The following is a 22,772-nucleotide window of genomic DNA, read 5'->3' as shown; positions in this document are numbered from 1 at the left end:
TCACGTTTCTGTGTGCCTTGCAGATACTCCGCTTCTACTATATCGTTGTTATATAAGGTCGATGATTTCATTTTGGCCTACAGGTTTGGCGGCACCAATAACTTGGCACATAAAAAGACACCAAAGCTTTCATCACATGATATGTTTATTGTGATGGCAATACACTGCTAATTTTTTTTTTTTTTATGGACTTCTCAATTTCAAAAGATCGCAAAATGCTCCAATCATATGCAATGATCCTGTGTTAGCTTCCTCCATGAGGAATCATTTGTTCGATCTGTTTAGGAATCATTTGCTACTTCTAGCAATTAACCACTCACTACCTATTTTAGTAGCATGATTGAGCTTCTAAATATTTTCTGTGTAGCCATTGCCTAATGCCTAGTACAAACGATGAAAAAGTCAGACTAAAAACACCACTCACGAAGCGATCGCACAGCAATCTGTTCGTTCGTACACAGTTTGAGAGCCAATCAAAACAGTTCATGCAAAATTTTTCGAAGGGACAAGAGCGAAAATGTAAACGTTTTTATTTAATCAGAACAGTATTTGTCCAGAAGAAATCGAATGACCAAGACGGTGCATGCTCGGAAACAAAAGAATACATTACATTGCTTCCAAAGTTATATAAGTAACCTCTTCATTTTCGATAGGAGACTAGAATGCAAACATTTTTTAAAAAAAACGGACGATCATTTGTCTGATATTCTCATCGTGTGTACGAGGCTTAAAGGGATTGTAAAGGCAGAAGGGTTTTTTTTTTATCTTGATGCATTCTATGCATTAAGATAAAAAAAAAAAAATCACCTCTGTGTGCAGCAGCCCCCCGCAGCCCCCCTAATACTTACCTGAGCCAATCTTTATCCAGCGATGTTGCAGGAGTTTCTCTGCTGCCCGGGGCTCCCCTCCTCATTGGCTGAGACAGCAGCGCGGCGTGATTGGCTCCCGCTGCTGTCAAAGTCAGTAAGCCAATCAAGAAAGAGAGGGGGCAGGGCCAGGTCTCCGCTCCGTGTCTGAATGGACACAGGGAGCTGTGACTCGGCTCAGGTTCCCCCACAGCAAGCTGCTTGCTGTCGGGGCACTCAACAGGGGAGGGGCCAGGAGCACAGAAGAGGGACCCGAGAAGAGGAGGATCTGGGCTGCTCTGTGCAATCACAACTGCACAGAGGAGATAAGTATAACATGTTTTTTAGTTAAAAAAAAAAAAAAAAAGACAAGACTTTACAATCACTTTAAGGAGGTGATCTACCACAAGTAGTCTATTCAATCATTAGTAAGCAAGCAAGCAATTAAAATTGCCCATGGAGCTGTAGTCCAAATCTTCTCCACCAGCTGTTTCCAATAGACCTCCAATTTTGTTTTTTTTGGTAAAAAGGAACAACAAAGTCCTCCACTGCATTTTTGGCCCCTACCCCTGGGGGCTGACATAAGCCTCCTGCCATTCCTAGGGCATTTCCTCTTAAAGCTTATATTATAATGAGAGCTTTTATTGTTCTTGTATGCAAGTTGACATCTGCCCCTAAAAGTGCCACTGCTTGACTGATCAGCCAAATTTCTGAAAAGTCTACTATCCCCCCACCACAATAATTCAGTGTAGGAACCAAGAATAGAAGCAAGCAAGATCATGAGAAGAACTGCTAAGCATGTATGTTATGGCAGAGTAAGTTTTGCCACAATTGTCTTATCACTTATATATGCTGGTAACTACTTAATTGCTGCACTCCGCATCCCACAGTATTTATACAGTATCTTTTTTCAGGTTACTGTGTGACTTTCACTGGAAGAAATGTGTTGGACATGTTAGCTCCACTGCCTCTACACCATGCAAAGGTAAAGGTGGCAACCAGCAAGGAGAGAACAGCGTCTCAGAATTTTTTGTTACTACTCATGCACCATTAGGTTATTTATGCATTTACATTATAAATGAAACAACTAATCAGGGACAGCAGAAATAAAAAGACAAATGCAATGAACTGAAACCTATATATAAAAGGTCCCAACACGCGAATAGGTCTCATTTTTTTTTTTTCCCAAACTCACCTCTTTTGAAAATTCAAAAAGTTTAGCTTTGCATTCCGAACTGTTTGATACCTGTTAAAACAAAAGATTGCATTTTAGACTATATTAATATTATACAGGAATTATATAGCGGCAACAGTTTGTGCAGTGCTTTACATCATTAGGGAAAACAGTCCAATACAGGAAGAATCAGAGGGCCCTGCCTGTTAGAGCTTACAATCTAAATACACTATATTACCAAAAGTATTGGGACGCCTGCCTTTACACGCACATGAACTTTAATGGCATTCCAGTCTTCGTTTGTAGGGTTCAATATTGAGTTGGCCCACCCTTTACAGCTTTAACAGCTTCAACTCTTCTGGGAAGGCTGTTCACAAGGTTTAGAAGTGTTTATTTGTTTGACCATTCTTCCAGAAGCGCATTTGCAAGGTCAGGCACTGATGGGGACAAGAAGGCCTGGCTCGCAGTCTCTGCTCTAACTCATCCCAAAGGTGTTCTATTGGGTTAAGGTTAGGACTGAGTTTGGGGTGGAGGAACTTACTGGCCTGCACATTCATCCATGTCTTTATGTACCTTGCTTTGAGCACTGGTCCAAATCATTTGGTGGAGGAGGTATTAGGGTGTAGGTTTGTTTTTCAGGGGTTGGGCTTGGCCCCTTAGGTCCAATAAAGGGAACTCTTAAGGCATCAGAAACCAAGACATTTTGGACACTTTCATGCTTCCAACTTTGTGGGAACAGTTTGGGGATGGCCTTTGCCTGTTCAAACATGACTGCACACCAGTGCACAAAGCAAGATACATAAAGACATGGATAAGAGAGTTTGGGGTGGAGGAACTTGACTGGCCTGCCCTCAGATTCCTGACCTCAACCGGATAGAAAACCTTTGGGATGAATTGAAGCACAGACTGTGAGCAAGGCCTTCTCGTCCACATCAGTGCCTGACCTCACAAATGCACTTCTGAAAGAATAGTCAAACATTCCCATAGACACACTCCTAAACCGTGTGGACTGCCTTCCCAGAAGAGTTGAATCTGTTAGAGCTGCAAAGGGTGGGCCAACTCAATATCAAACCCTACAGACTAAGACCGGGATGCCATTAAAGTTCATGTGTGTGTGTAAAGGCAGGCGTCTCAATACTTTTGGTAACAGTGTATGTTAGGAAAAAAAATGACTAAAATGTAAACACAAAATTGAAGGGGGTCAGAGAGCACCTGAAGCATGACAGTGGCAGCTTGCCTACTAATGCACTCTTTATTCTATTCCTCTGTATCTAAGGTTGACAATGAAGCAACTTCCAGTTTTCAGGTAAACTCTGACCCCTGATACAAACTTAAGTGCAAGTTTAAGTAAAACTAAATGGCTCAGGGCAGAATAAGCGCAGGAAACATCACTCTGCCTGGTGTCCACCCAGTGAATTAACAGCTTTCTATGACTTTTGAGTAATCCAATACTACATCTGGCACACAAATTCCACCCTGCGTGGGTCTGCATGTAACCCCCATTCTAACTCTATCTTGGCAGTATTCTACCGCTACCCACCCACAACCCGATTTAAGTATTTTAAATGTGCCTGAATCCAATCAACATTTGAAATGTCCCATGGGTACCTGACTCGGTGCAGGATTTCACCCCAAGACACAAACAAAGGTCAAACAAAATGGGGGGGGGGTTGCTATTCCCTCTTAAAAAGTCGTCCCTGACACAGGTTGGAAAAAATTCCATAGTCTTCGGTCCAATTTTTTTTGAGAAATTTTGGATTTCCAAACACTTTTGTGTTCCTGGTGAGAACGGTCGCTGAAACAAAAGGGAGGGTGAATGGGGGACACAAACCTGAAAGGGGTTTCACCTTTGTTCTATTCAAAGCCTCAAATAGTTTTGTTTACTCATACACTTTAAATTGCCTTTAAACATTCAAGAATTGTATATTATAAATTGCAATAATGCCAATACCTCCATGTACGTCACAGTGTGGTTCAGAGGAAGGGGGCAAGGAATGGACCATTTTTTAACCACAACCTGTAAATGAAAACAAATAGGCACTCAGTTAAAGTGATTGTAAAAAGGCGCAGTTTTCATTTTCTATTTTTTTTAAAGCGTAGTTCCACTCAAAAGTGGAACTTCCGCTTATCTGCCTCCTCCCCCTCCAGTGCCACATTTGGCACCTTTCCGGGGGGAGGCGGTACCGGTTTTTGACAGGTACCCTTTCCCACTTCCATCAGACCTTGTTGCAGCAGGGTACATCAGAGGTTCGGCCCCCTTCTCCTCCCTTTGCTTCCATGCCAATTCCTGGGTGCAGCACGCTTCGCGCAGTAGGGACCAGGCCATGTAGCTGCAAGGCTTCACTAACGGGTTCCCTTACTGGCAATGGCACCCGAAAGCTGATGGAATCATCGGCTGCGATGCCGACATCGCTGGATTCCAGGACAAGCAAGTGTCCTCCGCTTTAAGTAACAACTTTATCATACTTACCTGCTCTGTGCAATGGTTTTGTACAGAGCAGCCTTGATCCTCCTCTTCTCTGGCTCCTCTCTGACGCTCCAGGGCCCTCCCTCTTGCCGAGTGCCCCCATAGCAAGCTGCTTGCTCTGGGGACACTCGTGTGCTGGCTCAGTGTGTCCATAAGACACACAGAATGCAGCCTGGCCCCGCTCCCTCCCCACTGGCTGTGATTGACAGCAGCAGGAGCTCCTGCTACTGTGTCTGAACCATTGAGGAGAGAGAGAGAGAGAGAGTAGAGAGAACCTCTGCTCTTGGGCACAGCGCTGGATCGAGATTGGGCTCAAGTATTGGGGGGGGGGGGGGGCAGGCTGCTGCTTGCAGATAGTTTTTTTATCCTAATGCAGAGAATACATTAAAGTGTAAGTCCAGGCAAAAACTGACGCACGCTAAACCTGCTCTCTGCCACATTCTAACCCTAATCTATCTAACCCTGTAAAGCAAAAATTGCTGTACTTACCTATTCTGTGGCCGATCCGGTCCGGTCTCCAGTGGCAAAAGCTGTGTGCAGGAGAGGACCGGCAACTGCTGTAAAAATGGCTGGGAAGTCACATCACCCATAGAGTTACTATGGGGCTTTCTTTGTCAGCTGCCTCTCCTGCACCCACCTCAAATGCTGAAGCTGCCGCTGACAGCTGATGCTGGGGCTAGACCGGATCAACTGCAAAATAGGTAAGTACAGCAATTTTTGCTTTACATGGTTAGATAGATTAGGTTTAGAATGTGGCAGAGAGCAGGTTTAGCCGAAACTTCTACTTTAAGGTAAAAAAGCCTTTAGAACCACTTTAAGCATAGCGTAAAATAAAGCTCAGGTTGCACAATTGCATTACCTGTATGTATCATCATCAATCTGCCTCAAGGAGGCCTCACACAATTTGTCATTTGCAGATCATTTCTTGAATTTACAAAAATTCTTTGGAAGTATGGCATCGGAAATCTGCTGGACAACATGAACACATTCCTTGGGGCTGATCATTTCAATGCTGATACTACAAGATATATGCAATTGACTTAGGGAACTGCAAAGTGTGGTCTATCAAAAAGGGACCTAGTTAAGGTAGGTATCCTCATTTTAAGAATGCAACCACAATAAATCATACCATCAAATGCATCAACGACAAAATAAACTAAAGATCAGTGTTTTTATAAACAAAGAAAAACTGCTTATTTAAATACCTAACGCTCGCAACACAGAAAGCACTCCATCTATAACCCCAGAACCGGTAGCAATGTGCGATGGCTGTCAGTGCTTCTGGTGTCTGTAGATCTGTACATTACTCAAGCATGTGTCACTAGATCACCTTGAAATGACACATTAGCTTATCTTCTCTGCCACTCATCTTGTGGAAGTTCTTTTTAGAGTGTCAACACTGTCATACCCTGAGGCCTGAAGAAAACTGGCCACAACCTCTGGGGATGGATGCTACCTTTAATCTTTACCTTCAGCTCAGTACAAATAGATGTCATCCTTAATGTTTAAAACATTGGACTTTCATCTGTTAAATGTTATCTTTCTGAGCCTTGGACCTATAGTCTACACACGCCCTGTTATGATCTCTTTTGACTTTAGCACTTTAGTAAAGTAGGTGCAAACTCCAACAAAATGCTTTATGGTTCTCGAATGCCTCGTACACACGTTCAGATAATCGGACGACTTATCAACAATGCATATAAACGTAGGATTTTTTTCATACGATTCTGGAAAAGCTTCCTGGTTGCGTAGCTACGCATCAGATGGTGCAAAACAAAAACAAATGGCAGCCAGGCTTTTTCCATGTTATTTCAGTGTTTCTGATCATGCGCGGTCTTTGTCGATCGATTTTTAGCAGACGCACAGTGTACTGATTAAACGATTGTCGTTCGCTAGGCTATCGTACAACAGAAGTTTTCCTGTTTGTCCCTTCGGATTTTGTTGGACGAACTGTCGTGATCGGCTGTCGAAAGCTGTGTACTAACAATCAGATTATCGTGCGATCAGGTCAAAAGCGAGTTTTATCGTACGATTATCTGAATGTGTGTTCGAGGCATTAAGTACTGGGTATCAAACAAGGACCACATTCTGCCCTCCCCTCTTTTAGTAAACTGTAACTGTTTCCTTTTCTTTAATTCTTTGCAGCATTTTATTGCTGCTAACCTCCTACGCCCTCTTTACAGGTACTTCTTGCCTACATGCATGCACTCAAACATCAGTGTGGTATTCCTGATAGTAACAAGACCTGTGCAATGTGGATCCGCATTGTGGCCAGCTTTGGAAGCTTGTGTGACAACGCGAGATAGCAATTGTGAGACAGGGACACAGCGCTGTTTCACTATGGAATGAAGAAAGTTTAGCTCTTTGTTGGGTTTTTATTCTTGTCTATATCTCCATTAGGGAGATGTCCTTATATTTCTGTCTTGATGATCCCTAGGAAAGTAAAGGAAATACCCCAGTAGGACAAACAGCCGTAAAAACGTAAGGGTCCAACTAGGGTTGCACCAATATTGTTTTATTTTATCAGATACCTTTGCAGTGCGATTTGAGGCCATACAAAATGAATTGGCTCAAATTGCATGCGATTTAAACAAGAATTCAGTGCGATTTCTGTCCACATCGCATGCGGTTTCCCCCACCACTCCTGTGTGAACCCAGTATAGAATGACGGGGAAGCACCATCTAAGTAGTGCAGCAATGGGCAAACAAACAGATTATTAAAAATAAGTTATGTTATCACAAATCACATGTTAAAAGTACATAACATATCTTGCATGTCAAATGTAAAACCACAGTCGCTTGCGGTGCTCACAGGGCTGGAGGAAGATGTAGGAAGTTCCGTGACATGTGTGGGTATAGGGTGGAAGGGATGTCAGCTGGTGGACTGCCTACACATCTTCTCCAACCCAGTGTGCACCGCAAGCAGTGTGTGCCATACTATTTCCATTTTCGTATGATAAATTTAACAGTGCTGCGTGAGATGTTTTTTAATAACCTAACCCTGCTTTAAACTTCTCCACAACTTTATTCCTGACCGGTCTGGTTTGTTCCTTAGCTTTCATGATGCGGTTTGTTCACTAAGGTTCTCTAACAAACCTCTGAGGGCTGTACAGAACATCTGTATTTATTCTCAGATTAAATTACACACAGGTGAACTCTATTTATTAATTAGGTGACTTCTGAAGGCAATTGGTTCTATCCGAGTAAAGGGGGCTGAATACAAATGCACTTCAGACTTTTCAGATATTTATTTGTAAACAATTAATAATTTTCCTTCCACTTCACAATTATGTGCCACTTTGTGTTGGACTATCGCATAAAATCCCAATAAAATACATTTACGTTTTTGGTTGTAACATGATAAAATGTAGAAAATTTCAAGGGGTATGAATACTTTTTCAAGGCACTGTATTTGCTACTATGGGCATCACATGCAAATAACCAAACACCCTCCAAAAGTATCAGAGAATTGTCATATTTCAGACATTTAAATTAAATGCAAGCACTAGGTGATAGTTTAAATTAATTTTAACTGCATTATCGGACCCAAAATGTTAGTAATCAGCAAAGGTTTACAGGCCTCACTGTATGATGATTGCATATTACAAGTGCAACTCTTCCTACCAGTCACACGAAAGGTCACACCAGTGATATAAACACAGCAGCTGGTGAAGGGGCACGAGCTATGTGACCCCAATTCATCAACTAAAGGTTAACCTTTTTTATGGCCAGCTGAACATGTCCTGCTGATAATTTTGTAATATGAACATTTCCTCGTCAAAAGGCATTCATTTGCTTATTTGATTTCTATACTGCAAAATAGGGCAATCCTACAATTTGTGAAAACTTGGATTAAACTATTTTGTGATTGAACAGAATCTTCTGAATTCAGAATAGTGTATATGCAAACATTTTGCATAGCGTTTTACTGTTCTGTACATTAGTGCTATAGAATGAATAAAAATTATTACCGTATATACTCGAGTATAAGCCGAGTTTTTCAGCATGTTTTTTTAATGCTGAAAAAGCCCCCCCCTTCGGCTTATACTCGATCAGTGTGCATGCACCACCGCCGCATGGGAAAGCCCGTACACATTCGCCTATTCCCGGGCAGATGGCGCCTGCGCAGTGACGTGTTGGCGCCGGGGCGGCACCATTTTCAAACGTAAGGTAGAAAGGTAAGTGAGACTCCTCCAAGGCAGTACTGTGGGCATGGTACAGGAGATTCTCCTGTACCATGCCCGCAGCACTGCATCTCCTGTAGCATGCCTGTACCATCTGTGTAATGCCTGTACCATCTGTGCCATGCTTGTACCATCTGTGCCATACCTGTACCATCTCCTGTGCCATGCCTGTACCATGCCCACAGCCCTTCATCACCTGTACCATGTCCACAGCCCCTGTTTTGGGTCAGTGGTGGTCCAGTTGGGTCAAGTAGCTGCTGCATTTCCCACCCTAGGCTTATACTGGAGTCAATAAGTTTTCCCAGTTTTTTTTGTGGTAAAAATGGATTTTTGTAAAATCTTACCGTAAAATCCTTTTCTCTTAAGCTCATTGACAGACATAGTCCTCGTTGATTAACAACAACTCGGGTTATACTGCCCTCTACAGGAGTAGGACTAGACAGGAAAGAAAATGTTCTGGCCACACCCTAGGGGCAGTCCCAGAGGGTATATCCTCTCACTTCCTGCTACAGCAAATCAGTTATGTCACAAAGCAGTGTTTAGAGAATTTAACCCAACCCAACTCAAAAACAGAGGGGTGGGTACTGTCTGTCAATGAGCTTAAGAGAAAAGAATTTTACGGTAAGATTTTACAAAAATCCATTTTTCTCTGTCGCTCATTGATAGACGTAGTCCTCGTTGATTAATAACAACTCGGGACGTCCCAAAGCAGTACCACAAATGAGGGGTGGGCTAACAGAAATCAAAATCCAGAAGGCCCAACCGGAGCCAACCAGAAGCATCAAGGACTCATCGAGCAAAAAGATGAGACCTAAGTGAAAAACCCAACAAACCCTTGAGATAGACCAACAGTCTCCTCAGATTGCGGCCTGCAGAACCTTGCGGCCAAAAGAGGCATCTGACGATGCCATCACATCAACTTTATAAAATGATGTAAAGGTATGAACCGACGATCAAGTCATCGCCTTGAAAACCTGGATCGCTGACGCCTGATGGCGGAAGACCCAGGAAACACTAGGCGCCCGAGTAGAGTGCGCCTTAACAGGGAACGGAGGATTCCGACCCTTAATAGAATAAGCCTGTACCACCGTCTGACTGGTCCATCTAGATATGGTCGCGGCAGACACAGGCAACCCCCTTCTAGGGCTATCCGTGCTCACAAAAAGTGAGTTTGTCTTACGAAACAAGTTCGTAGTAGTCAAGTGTACCCTGATTGTCTGAACCCCATCCAAGGAGTGTAATCCCAAGGATGGCTAGTCTTAGGACACGGGGAAGGTAACACAATATTTTTATTCAGATGAAAACTCTGAAAACCACTTTAGGAAGGAAGGATGGATTCGGAAGAAGAACCACCTTATCCCTATGAACCACCAGATATGGGGAACGACAAGATAATGCAGCCAGTTCTGACACCCTGCGTGCAGAAGTAATGGCCACCAAGAAGGCCACCTTCTGGGATAATGTAAGCAAGGGAATCTCCCTAATATCTTCAAAGAGCAGTTTCTGAAGAACCGACCACACTAAATTAAGATCCCAGGCGGTAAGGGTGCACGCACTGGCGGAGCCAGATGTCGCACCCCCTGGATGAAATTCCGCACCAAGGAATGATTAGCCAAAAGTTTCTGAAAGAAGATTGCTAACGCTGAAACCTGACCCTTGATGTGCTCAAGGACAGTTTCTGCTCAACCCCTTGTTGCAGACAGACCAAGATTCGGGTCACCGAATAGGTATGTGGGGGAAATCCAAGAGATTCACACCACGCAATATAAGACTTCCATGTGCTGGAAGTCGCTTTCCTAGCTTTAACTAGAGGTAGGAATAACTGAAGCTGACACTCCCTTGTCCTTCAGTACCTGGGTCTCAATGGCCAGGCCATTAAGCCAGCGATAGTAAAACAAGATGGAAGATCGGTCCCTGAGACCGAAAATCCTCCCTGAGAGGAAGTCTCCAAGGAGCGTCTGCGACTAGCCTCACCAAGTCGGCGTACCAGGCTCGACGAAGTCAGTCTGGAATTTCCAGAATAACTGGAATTCCCTCCACCTCTATCCTGCGAAGAAGTTCCCGCAGTAACTTGAAAGGATGGAAGGCATGCCGTAGCTGATACTGCCCCCACGGGGCGATCAGCGTTTCTGCTGCGTCCGCTAGAGGATCGCGGGTGGTGCGAGCTACAAACCTCCGCACCTTCCTGTTGAGCCAAGGTGCCAACAGATCCACATCCGGGGTGCCCCAATGAAGGGACAGCTAGTGAAAAACCTCTGGATGAAGAGGCCATACCCCTTGATCCAGAATCTGATGGCTGAAATAATCTGCCTGCCGATTTCCCACCCCCGGAGTGAACACTGCGGGGAGATCCGGAACAAACAGTTCCGTCAAATGAAAGATGCTAGTCGTTTCGATGGCCACCAGGACACTCTAAGTGCCCCTTTCTTGACATAAGTCACGACCGTGGCATAGTGCGATTGGATCCGAATCGCGCTGCTCTAGAGCTGCTCGGTCCAGTAAATCAGACAAAATCTGATCGCTCTCAGTTCCGATACCCTATTGGTAACCTGGATGCTATCGGAAGGAATGACTTCCCCTGGTTGAGCATCGGAGACTTCCTGGTCCGCTCGCTCAACCGGATCCGATTGTCCAGGAAATCGGAATTCTGATTCCATTAGAAAAAAATCTCCTTCAGGAGAATTCGGGTATGAGACTGGGTATACGGTACTGCCTCTAAGAAGGCCATCATCAGTCCCAGCCAATTGACGGACAGCAACATCCGAATCGTTGACTAAACCTTCTGGAGTTTCTCCGCAAGGAGAAACTTTCTTGCCCAGGATGTATCCAACATTAGGCCCAGATAGTTCAGTCTCCTGGTGGGAACCAGGGATGATCTTTGGGAAAGCGAAGAAAACGCTGATGTCCTGCGATGATGGGGATATAAGGATAGGCATCCTAAATGTCTATGGACGCCAGGAAATCCCCCCGATGCAGGGAGGCCACCACTGTCCGGATGGACCCCATCTTTCCCCAAGTCCAGAAATTGGACGCACCTTGCCCTCTTTCCTGGGCATTGTGAACAGGTTCGAATAGAACCCCTGAAACCGTTCAATGTTAGAAGGGAAGAATCGCACCGGTGGAAGTGATCGAAACTCGATCCTGTATCCTGACCGTATGACCTTCCTTTAAAGAGGGATTCCTCAAACGGATAGCGCCTAGCCATGCGTTTGGAAATAACAGGGGTTCATTTCAAAATGACCCCATTTGGGTAAAGGAAAATCCTTCGCCCTTTTGGTAGGCTAACAAGTACCAAAAAGGAATCTCAGTCTCAGCTACCTCTGCCGGTGTAACCTCAAGACTAAAGGTTTCACGGACGGACACAACTAGTGCATCCACCACTCTTGTGCTATGGCGGAGGCAGAAACGTTCTCTTCACTGCTGAGGAGACATTACCTGAGACAACAGCCCCCTAAGAGGGACCTGCAGCTGCATTGACCATCTCCGAATCCGTATCTGAAGTATCAGATAAAAAATAGGGGTAGGCGGGGGTCACTTCTTGACCCCCGTCCCTGACAGGCCACCTCCGCCCGGGATACCAAAGACTCCAAAACTGCAGAAAATGCATTAAAAACAAGTGGGGTACTGGAGGGTCCTGCGGCCACCTTGAGGGGATCAGGTGGGGATACCTATGCGGCAGAGTCAATGATTATACAAGACATTTGCCAGCGACAAAAAAATGACAAAGTAAAAAACTTTCTTTTTTTTTTGTAATCCCCCAGCCCAACAGCGCCCCTCAGTGTTACCTGCCTTTTTGGACCCCACAGAGAGAGAGACCCCAAGGCTCATCCCTGATGCACAGAAGTTTTCTATCAGCTTGCTCAGTGCTGTCCTGTTACAGACAGGAAGTCTTTGGCCCTTTTTCCTGGGTAAAGGAGGCGGCTCCGCCCCTTAACACGCCTTCCGGCGCCTCCCCCTGGCTCCACGAGGTGTTTGGTCACTTCAAACATGGCCGCCCCCATGCTGGAGACACGAGGCTACGCCAATATGGCGGCCTCATGCGATCTGCCAGACAATGGCGGCGGCCTGTACAGGATTCTAAGTTCGCCTATCTCGGTCCCACAACCTTCACCCTGATGGTGATAAGCCTGGCCGGCGGTACCGCTGCTGGATTGCAGTGATTCAGGCATAGGCATCGCCCTGTGAACACCTCTGACAGGTAAGATACCTCTTGCTTCATTAGTAATGCCCATTCTAGTACTGCCACTGACTTCAGTCACCTTTACAGTTTTAAAATGACATTAGATAGTCCGCTCCCAAACCAAGCCTCCTGGTTTCTGTTCACAAAAATCACACTCAAATTGGGGGATCTGTGACCTGTTATAGGATAGAAACCCATCCTACCATTCCAGAGAGGGGCCCGCGTTCACCACAAACCCGTCAGGGTGAAAAGGGGGAACATACTACTCACCATACCGGAACCAGGCGGGCGCCACTCCTGACAGAACCCCTCTCCACCGGGGTGGGGGGGCTGTCGACCAGTACGGACGCCGTGACTCTTGGTCATTGGCGTTCAAGCGAGACGTTTAACTCGCAGGGTCAGTCCCCGTCCAGTGGGACTATGTCGCGGCCGACCCAGCGCGGAGCTATGGCCTGCACGCGCTCGTAGGCTGAACTGGGGTGACCACTGGATCTCAACATCCAGCCCGTCGCCCAGTTACAGCTTGCTTGCTTGAAGATCTCACAGGAACACTGGAGAAAAAAGCTGTCTAAAAAAAAAAAATCTTTCAAAGAAAAAAATCCTGCCAGGACCAAAGATCCTAGCAAGGCATCTAGGTCCTTACTCCTAACTAGACAGAAAAAAACTGATTTGCTGTAGCAGGAAGTGAGAGGATATACCCTCTGGGACTGCCCCTAGGGTGTGGCCAGAACGTTTTCTTTCCTGTCTAGTCCTACTCCTGTAGAGAGCAGTATAACCCGAGTTGTTATTAATCAACGAGGACTACGTCTGTCAATGAGCGACAGAGAAAATTAGGTGCCTCGGCTTATACTCGTGTATATACGGTAATACTAATACTCTCAGCTTATGTGCCTGGTATATTTGAGCATTAAAGCAGAAGTAAAAACATACATTTGCCAGCAGATAGGTAGAAGAGATTGGCAAGTCTTCTGCCAAAAAATACCTTTACTTAACTGCTAGCAATTTACTTAAATCTTTACACTGACTGTGATGCATGCACAGTAAAATGTACAGTCCTGAATCATTCCTGGCATCTTGGAGATGTCGGGAATTAAGGCATTTGGAAAAACACTAACTTCAGTGCAGGAGCTACATCAATGCCTGCTCAATTGGTGAAGCAAGAAGACAGCGGACCCAGAAGAAAAGGGAAATAACATGGCACTAGCAGGCATAGAGTGCTTGTTGAACCAGAACCTTCAGAGCCCCAGTGCAAGAAACTATGAAGGGCCTCCCTGACCCCTGGCCAGGCCCTTCCCTTCGGGTCTGGTCGCAAGTGTGACCTTTTGCAACCCTGGTTGTTCCGCCACTGGTGTCAGGTTTTTTTTTTTGTTATTTTATTATAATATTTTTACCATTGTATTGTATTTATAACACAGCCTATAATCTCTATCTCTGCAGTCTCAGTTGTACAGAATGAATGGACAGGAAAAGCTCTGGATAGAGCTTCCAGATTATTCACAAACTGAAACATAGTAAATACAGTTTACCATTTTTCAGTTTGTGAATGGACAGTCAGTGATCAGTATGGATCACGGACTACATTCATTTATACAAGCAAGGAGTCGGCAAATGACACTCCTTTCTGACAGCATCCCCTCCCGGAGGGAAAGGGGTTCCGACAGAGCTTCAGGGGAGGAGGGGGGCCAGGAAGAGCACAGGGGAGGTGGGAGGAAGGACAGGGGCCTGTGGGCCCTAAAGAGACTGGATAGCAGGGGGGGCAGCACATAGAGGAACCGATCCCCCCTCATGCAGCTGCTGAATGCCCGCAGGAGGAAGAGGAGAAAAAAGTGGGCATTCAGCAGCTATAGGAAGGAATGGGATTGGTTCCTCTATATGCCGCCACCTCTCCTATCCAGGTGTACAGGGGACCGCACAGACCCACTAGAGCATGGGTCTGGGTCACAATTGCGACCCCTGTAGGTACGCTTCTGACCCAGACCTTAAAACATTGGAGGAGAGCACACCAAAAGGAGAAGTGGGTCAATGTGTAAGTATGCTGCCCAAATCACCAGGATTTTATTCTTCTTTAATTTAAAGAGGGGTAGGGAACAAAAAAAAAAAAACTTAAAATTTTTAAAGCACTGTAACCCTCGACTGTAACAAAATTAATCTCAAATACAAAAACTTTAATGCTGAACTCTGAAAATCTGCTAAGCGCATGGATAAAAAAAAATACATATATTATATAAGAACAGTTTTACCTGCCAAAGGATTTTTATCTGCCAATCCAGTCTTGGGATATACAGAGCTCTGCCCCACAGCACAGCTTTGACATGTACTGTAAATAATATTTAGTGCCAATATTTAAAAAAATCACCTATTTTCCTCGTATAGTTTTGGGACTATATAACCCCAATTCCAAAAAAGTTGGGACGTTGTGTAAAATCGACATAAAAAGAGAATGCAATAATTTGCAAATTTCATAAACCCATATTTTATTCACAATAGAAAGCCGAAAACATATCAAGTGTTTAAACTGAGAAAATGTACCATTTTTGGGAAAAAAAATAAGAATTTTAAAATGGATGGCAGCAACACGTCTCAAAAAAGTTGGGACAGGGCAACAAAAAGCTGGCGAAGTAAGTACAAGGAAGAGCTGGAAGAACATTTTGCAACCAATTAGGTTAATTTGCATCAGGTCAGTTGACAATTTTTAGACACAGCATTTTACAGATTGGTAAACCTCTGCCTATATTTACTTCTGAGACACTGACTCTCTAAGTTGCTCTTTTTATACCCAATCGTGTTATTTCAGAATAATGAGCCTCAATGTAAAATTGCACTTTAAATATATCATCTACAGTACATAATATCATCAAAAGATTCCAAGAATCTGGAGAAATCTCTGTGCACAAGGGACAAGGCCGAAACACAAGATTGGATGCCTGTGATCTTTGAGCATCAAATGGCACTGCATTAAAAACAGGGATGATTCTGTGTTGGACAACATGGAATGGGCTCAGGAATACTTCCAAAAATCACTGTCAGAACACAGTTGCTGTGCCATCCAAAGATGCAAGGTAAAGCTCTATCATAAAAAAAAGAAGCCATATCTGATTATTCAATGCATTATCAAACGTAGCATGCGGAGAACTGTCCTGTAGTCAGAGGAAGTTGAATTTTTAAATTCTTTTTGGCAACCATAGGCACAGTGTCCTCTGCACTAAAGAAGAGAGGGACCTTCCAGCTTATCATCAGCACTTAGTACAAAAGTCTGCAACTCTGATGGTATGGGGGTGCATCAGTGTGTATGGAATGGGCAGCTTGCACACCTAGAAATACACCCTTAATGCTGAAAAACATATCCTGGTTATACAGTAGCATATGCTCCAATCCAGACAATGTCTTTTTCAGGGAAGGCCCTGTGTATTTCAGCAGGATAATGCTTAAGCGGATACTGCATCTATGATAACAGCATGACTTTGTAATAGAAGAGTCCAGGTGCTTACCTGGCCTGCCTGCAGTCCAGACCTTTCACCAAATGAAAATATATTTGGCGCATTTTAAAATAATAAAAAAAAAAATACAACAACGAAGACCCAGAACTGTTGAGCAGTTAGAATCTTAGATCAGCTAAGAATGGGACAACATTCATCTCCCAAAACTCCTGAAACTGCTTTCTTCCATTCCCAGACATTTACAGAGTACTGTTAAAAGGCTGTGGCTTTTTTTTTTTTATATGATTTTACTTGTTTTTTGTTTTTATCTTTTTCTTTTTAATAAAAAATTAAATTCTTACCAATCCATATGTGTGTGTTTTAGTTGTTTTTACTTATGTTATTTTTATCTGGTCAAATAGGGGGTGCTACACTGTGGTAAATATGGCCTGGTCCAAACTTGTATGTTCGGAAGTAGTACTGTACTTTGCCAGCTTTTTGTTGCCCTGTCCCAAATTTTTTTTTGTGTTGCTTCACTTTCAAAAGGACCTTATTTTTTTTTTTAAATGGTACATTTTCTCATTTGAAACATTTATTTTGGTTTCTAGTTCCTATTGTGAATAAAATATGGGTTTATGAAGTTTGCAAATCATTGCATTTTGTTTTTATGTAGATTTTAAACAGCGTCCCAACTTTTTTGGAATCAGGGTTGTATAAAACTACACAACTATACTAGGAACATAGATGATTTTGTAAAAAAAAACATTACCACTAATAAGAGTATTTACATTTGGTACATGTCAAGGCTGTGCTGTGTGGCAGAGCTATGTACATCCCAAGACTGGATTGACAGTCCCAACTTTTTGGGGTTGTTGTATATGTGTAAGAGTATTTTGCTTAATATACATACATGTTCTGCATCCTACTTTTTAATGCTGCAATATAATAATAACTAACTATGCTTTAAGTGTTAGTTAAGACCTCATGTATATGTTCATTTTACTCCGATAAATCCTTACATTTTTTTAACCATTTTTCATATTTGATCAAAGATGGGTTACCCTATCAGGACCCCAGAAAAAAAAGAGATTTAGTGCTTTACTTAAGCAGACTATACAGAATTTGAATCTCGGCCGGTTCCGGCTGAGCCGGCCGAGATTCAAACCGTGTATGGGTAGGCTGAATGTAACAAGTTGATTGATCGATCAACTTGAGTACAACCAGCATGCTGGGTTTAACTGTGCCTATCACTAGCTGCTGCTATAGTCGCTAGCAATGATCACAGTCTTCTCCTGCCGATGAGGCCTTCCCCCCCTGATGAGGGCTCCGCCCCCCACCGACAATGGCCCAGCAGTAGGGATTCCAGCATCAACACTGTCTACGTTGATGGGGGAATCAAGCTAATTTCTTTACTGCAATTCGTTGTCGCAGGAAAGCAATTCACTCTGTGTATGGCCTGCCCTACACAGTTACCTCTGTGGACCAGGGGATGACCACTGACATTGGGAAAGTGAGACTCTACATACAATTACACACAATAGATGCTTTTCCAGTTAATGAAGTATAGCTGGCATCTTGTGCCCTTTACGTTTGAACTTTTCAAATGAAATATGGCTTCACTTAAAGCTCTCCATAAGGCAGTTCACAGAAGTCTAACGTTCAGCTGGGTGCAGCACGTTTCGTTTTAATAGCTGCAAATTTTGGGCTGAGCCCAAGTTAGCTTCTTTCCTTTCATACTTATACAAGGTATAAAATGATATGTGTTCTCAATGGATACATTAAAATATAAAGACTTCCTAAAAGTGGATTATGAAAATTCATTTGCGCACATTATTTCTCTCCTGTAACTGCCACGACCTAAAACACAGGACAAAGGGTGGAGGTGATAAAAATACATTAGGAGATGTTAAAAAAATTGTGCTGTTCATGACGGACTCATTAAAGAAGTGAAAAGAGAGTAAGTCATTTTGGCCACTTAAACCCCTTGGAAAATAAAAAAAAAAAAGGTTTGAAAAAAAATAAAATAAAATAAGTTATTTTAAGAACTTACCACAATGGCAAAGTAGACCATAAAGAAAAATGACAAACTACTTGTGTAGCCAAGAAAGCCTGTAAAATAACAGTAAAATAAAAAGCAATTTATATGGAACTTGATCTTAATGCAGGGCTAAGGGTTTACATTTCTGGTATGTTTTATTATACAGTGCGTGGAATCTGGAGCTTACAGCTCAGAATAACAGCCAGCCCAGTGCCTGTCACAGATCATTCATGTCGTTTAGTAGGGCCGAATTAGGGCGAGCTTTGTCGCTAATGGAATGCCATAAGTAAGGGCTGCCCTTTAATGTTCCCCTGTAAAGATTTTATTTTTGTATAACAGACAACACACTACTGCAGCCCAAGAAAAGGCTTAACAAGCCAGGCTCCCTGGCTGAAACAAATTAAAGCATCCCAAATGGAAAAAATGGTCTTGCGGCTTTGTATGGGGGCCCCCTCTCCTTTGCCAACCCCTGCCAATCCATTAGGAGGGATTTAAGAAATCTTTTTTTATTTTTTGGTCTTACCTATTTTGGGAAGCAGTGCCAATGGGAGCACAATGCAGACCAATGTGATTATTAATACCAGTCTGCCATCAAGATACCAGGCCCTAAAAAAGAAAAAAAAAATAGGCATTTTTCCTAAAGGGAACGTACACAGTTTTATAAGTTTTGTCCATGTATTTATGAGGTTCAGGGCTAAACTAATATTTAAATGTTTTTTTTTGTGTTTCTCAGGAAACTGTAATGCATTGCATACAAAGGTTTCATATTCACAATTAGCAGCCAGCAGGTAGGGAGCGCAAGGCAGAGGCATCTTTCTGTAGGCTGATTTACAGGACCTGTATGTTGAAAAACTGGATTTTTGTAAGAACTTGCCATAAAATCCTTTTCTCTTAAGTCCATTGACAGACGCAGCAGCTATGCTTATTTACCATTGGGAATCAGTATCAGCTGATTTACGCCTTCCCCCCGATACAGCTGTTGTCAAGGTTTCTCCACAGGATGGCAGTGGAAAATGTTACAATAATAGGAAGAAAGCTGCGCACAAAGAACAGTATGCTAAAAAGGCTGCTTGTACAAAGTATATCAAACCAAAAAATTATGTGAAGATGGTACAGCGCCAGTGGAAAATGTTCCAGGGATTCTGGTGGCCCCAGACTGGCCTCGTCGGTCTTGGTACGCAGACCTGGTGGCCTTCAACAGCCATGCCGTTAAAGCCAGCGACCGTAAAGCAGGATGGAAAATCTTCCCCTGAGACAGCAGGTCCTCCTGTTGAGGCAGCCGCCAAGGAGGCTCAAGGGCCATCTTCCCCAGGTCTGCGTACCAAGACCGACAAGGCCAGTCTGGGGCCACTAGAATCACTGGAACATTTTCCACCGCCATCCTGCGGAGAAACCTTGACAACAGCTGTATCGGAGGGAAGGCATAATTCAGCTGATACTGATTCCCAATGGTAAAAAAGCATAGCTACTGCATCTGTCAATGGACGATAGAGAAATGGACCTGAACAGCGGGACAAATAAAATTACACACAAATATGAATAGCTTGAAATAGGGGAGACAATCCAATCCATTCTATAAGCCATAGGACCAATTGGTATAACCAGTTACATAAAAGCTGCCATAAAGCATGCAGGCAATGCTGGGCTATTATTTAATAGAAAGCCTAGCATGCTATACAAACTAAATGTCATGGATGTACCCTGCAATAAATATTTGTTAAACCAAGATTACATACTAAGGATATAAAACATCAGTTTACAAATATGTAAACAGTACAAACAAATTAAAATTACCATAAAACTATTATACCCCCTCTGGACCACGAAGGTAAGAAATATTGTATTTTCAAAAATATGTAAACCCAACATTTTATTTTCCTGATATGTGTCTGCTGTATCATGTACTTGTATGAGAAAGTATACTGTTCTCTTTATATTGCTTCCTTTGTGTGAAATCTCTGGTGTTCCTGCCAGCCCCTCTATTTTCCTAATAAAAACTTACTGCACTAAGCATGAGAGAACAGCGAGGTCAGTTTACTGGCTGAACTGATCAGCCCCCCCCCCCCCCTACAGCTATCCACTGGGAAGACCAGTGCCCTGCAGCTTCTCATTCTCTAGCTTTTATGCAGCTAATAAGATATATGTATTCACTTAAAAAAAAAAAAACTGTATTTATTAAAAAAAATAATACACCCCTCACATTTTGGTAAATTTTTTACTATATATTTTCATGTGACAACACTGAAGAAATGACACTTTGCTACAATGTAAAGTAGTGAGTGTGCAGCTTGTATAACAGTGTAAATTTGCTGTCCCCCCCAAAATAACTCAACACACAGCTATTAATGTCTAAACCGCTGGCAACAAAAGTGAGTACACCCCTAAGTGAAAATGTCAAAAATTGGCCCAATTAGCCATTTTCCCTCTAGGGTGTCATGTGACTCGTTAGTGTTACAAGGTTTCAGGTGTGAATGGGGAGCAGCTGTGGTAAATTTGATGTTATCGCTCTCACTCTGATACTGGTCACTGGAAGTTCAACATGGCACCTCATGGCAAAGAACTCCCTGAGGATCTGAAAAAAAGAATTGTTGTACTACATAAAGATGGCCTATGCTATAAGAAGATTGCAGAGACCCTAAAACTGAGCTGCAGCACAGTGGCCAAGACCATACAGCGGTTTAACAAGACAGGTTCTACCCAGAACAGGTCTTGCCATGGTCGACCAAAGTAGTTAAGTGCACGTGCTCAGCGTCACATCCAGAGGTTGTCTTTGGGAAATAGATGTATGAGTGCTGCCAGCATGGCTGCAGAGGTTGAAGGGGTGGGGGGTCAGCCTGTCAGTGCTAAGACTGCACATGGAGTGAAATTGGTCTGCATGGCTGTCATCCCAGAAAGAAGCCTCTTCTAAGGATGATGCACAAGAAAGCCTGCAAACAGTTTGCTGAAGACAAGCAGACTAAGGACATGGATTACTGGAACCATGTCCAGTGGTCTGATGAGACCAAGATAAACCTGTTTGGTTCAGATGGTGTCAAGCGTGTGTGTAGCGGCAACCAGGTGAGGAGTACAAGGACAAGTGTGTCTTGCCTACAGTCAAGCATGGTGGTGGGAGTGTCATGGTCTGGGGCTGCATGAGTGCTGCCAGCATTGGAGGGCTGCAGTTCATTGAGGGAACCATGAATGCTAACATGTACTTTGACATATTGAGGCAGAGCATGATCCCCTCCCTTCAGAGACTGGGCCGCAAGGCAGTATTCCAACATAACGAGGGCTCCAGTGGCAACCTGTGAAGCTCTGGTGAACTCCATGCCCAAGAGGGTTAAGGCAGTGCTGGAAAATAATGGTGGCCACACAAAATATTGACACTTTGGGCCCAATTTAGACATTTCCACTTAGGGGTGTACTTACTTTTGTTGCCAGTGGTTTAGACATTATTGGCTGTGTGTTGAGTTATTTTGAGGGGACAGTAAATGTACACTGTTATACAAGCTGTACACTCACTACTTTACATTGTAGCAAAGTGTCATTTCTTCAGTGTTGTCACATGAAAAGATATAATAAGATATTTACAAATATGTGAGGGGTGTACTCACTTGTGTGAGATATTGTATGTATGTACAGTGTGTGTGTGTGTGTATATATATATATATATATATATATATATATATATACACACACATACACACAAATGTTTTGCCTTTCATTGTTATTCTGAACTGCATGGGTTGTTTTACAAGGTGAGGGCTTACCATGCACTGTGCATATAACGGTGGCAAGGCAGTGATATGTACGTGATCCTGCACTTCCAGGTCTGTGATTGGATACAGCAGGAGCCAATTAGCGGGTCCGGCAGACTGTTCAGGACAGCAGCAGAACAGTGGTCTGCCTATGTAAAGAAGGAAGATTGCCATTCTGTCATTAAGGAAGGTAGTAATCTTGTGTTTCCGCAAAGCAGGAACACGGATCTCTGCCTCCCCATAGTAAAAGCACCTCCAACACAGTGAGTAAGCACATTTAACCTTTTGATCGCCCCCTTATGTTAACCCCTTACCTGCCAGTGTCATTAGTACAGTGACAGTGCATTATATTTAGCACTGATCACTGTATTAATGTCACTGGTCCCCAAAAAGTGTCAGTGTCAGATTTGTCCACCCCAATGTTGCAGTCCCGCTAGAAGTCACTGATCGCGGTCATTACTAGTAAAGAAAATAATAAAAAAAAAATTCCATAAATCTATCCGTTGTTTGTAGGCACTATAACTTTTGCACAAACCAACCAATAAACACTTCTTGGGAATTTTTTTTACCAAAAAAATGTGGCAGAATACATGTTGGTCTAAAGTGATACAGAAATTAGATTTTTTTTTTACTTTTTTTTTTATTGGATAGGTTTTTTTTTTTTTTTTTTCAAAATTGACGGCCTTTTTTTGTTTATAACGCAAAAAATAAAAGCCGCAGAGGTGATTGAA

At 43.2% G+C, this 22,772-nt stretch overlaps 1 protein-coding gene across 1 annotated transcript in view; it reads right to left on the bottom strand.

The window, feature by feature from the left end:
• The window catches only part of SLC38A6 (solute carrier family 38 member 6), a 120,059-nt gene that overhangs the window by 17,305 nt on the left and 79,982 nt on the right, over positions 1 to 22,772 (bottom strand). Inside the window, exons 7-10 of the mRNA XM_082242626.1 lie at positions 18,828 to 18,910; positions 18,317 to 18,375; positions 3,971 to 4,036; positions 2,041 to 2,091 (exon numbers count right to left, since the gene is read on the bottom strand). Coding sequence (XP_082098752.1) covers positions 2,041 to 2,091; positions 3,971 to 4,036; positions 18,317 to 18,375; positions 18,828 to 18,910 — 259 coding nt within the window. The remainder of the gene's footprint in view (positions 1 to 2,040; positions 2,092 to 3,970; positions 4,037 to 18,316; positions 18,376 to 18,827; positions 18,911 to 22,772) is intronic.

This window comes from Pelophylax lessonae (genome assembly GCF_965119305.1).
Source record: "Pelophylax lessonae genome assembly, chromosome: 13".
NCBI lineage: Eukaryota > Metazoa > Chordata > Amphibia > Anura > Ranidae > Pelophylax > Pelophylax lessonae.
The sequence above is the reverse complement of the archived record's forward strand: the minus strand, read 5'-3'. Positions and strand labels throughout refer to the sequence as shown.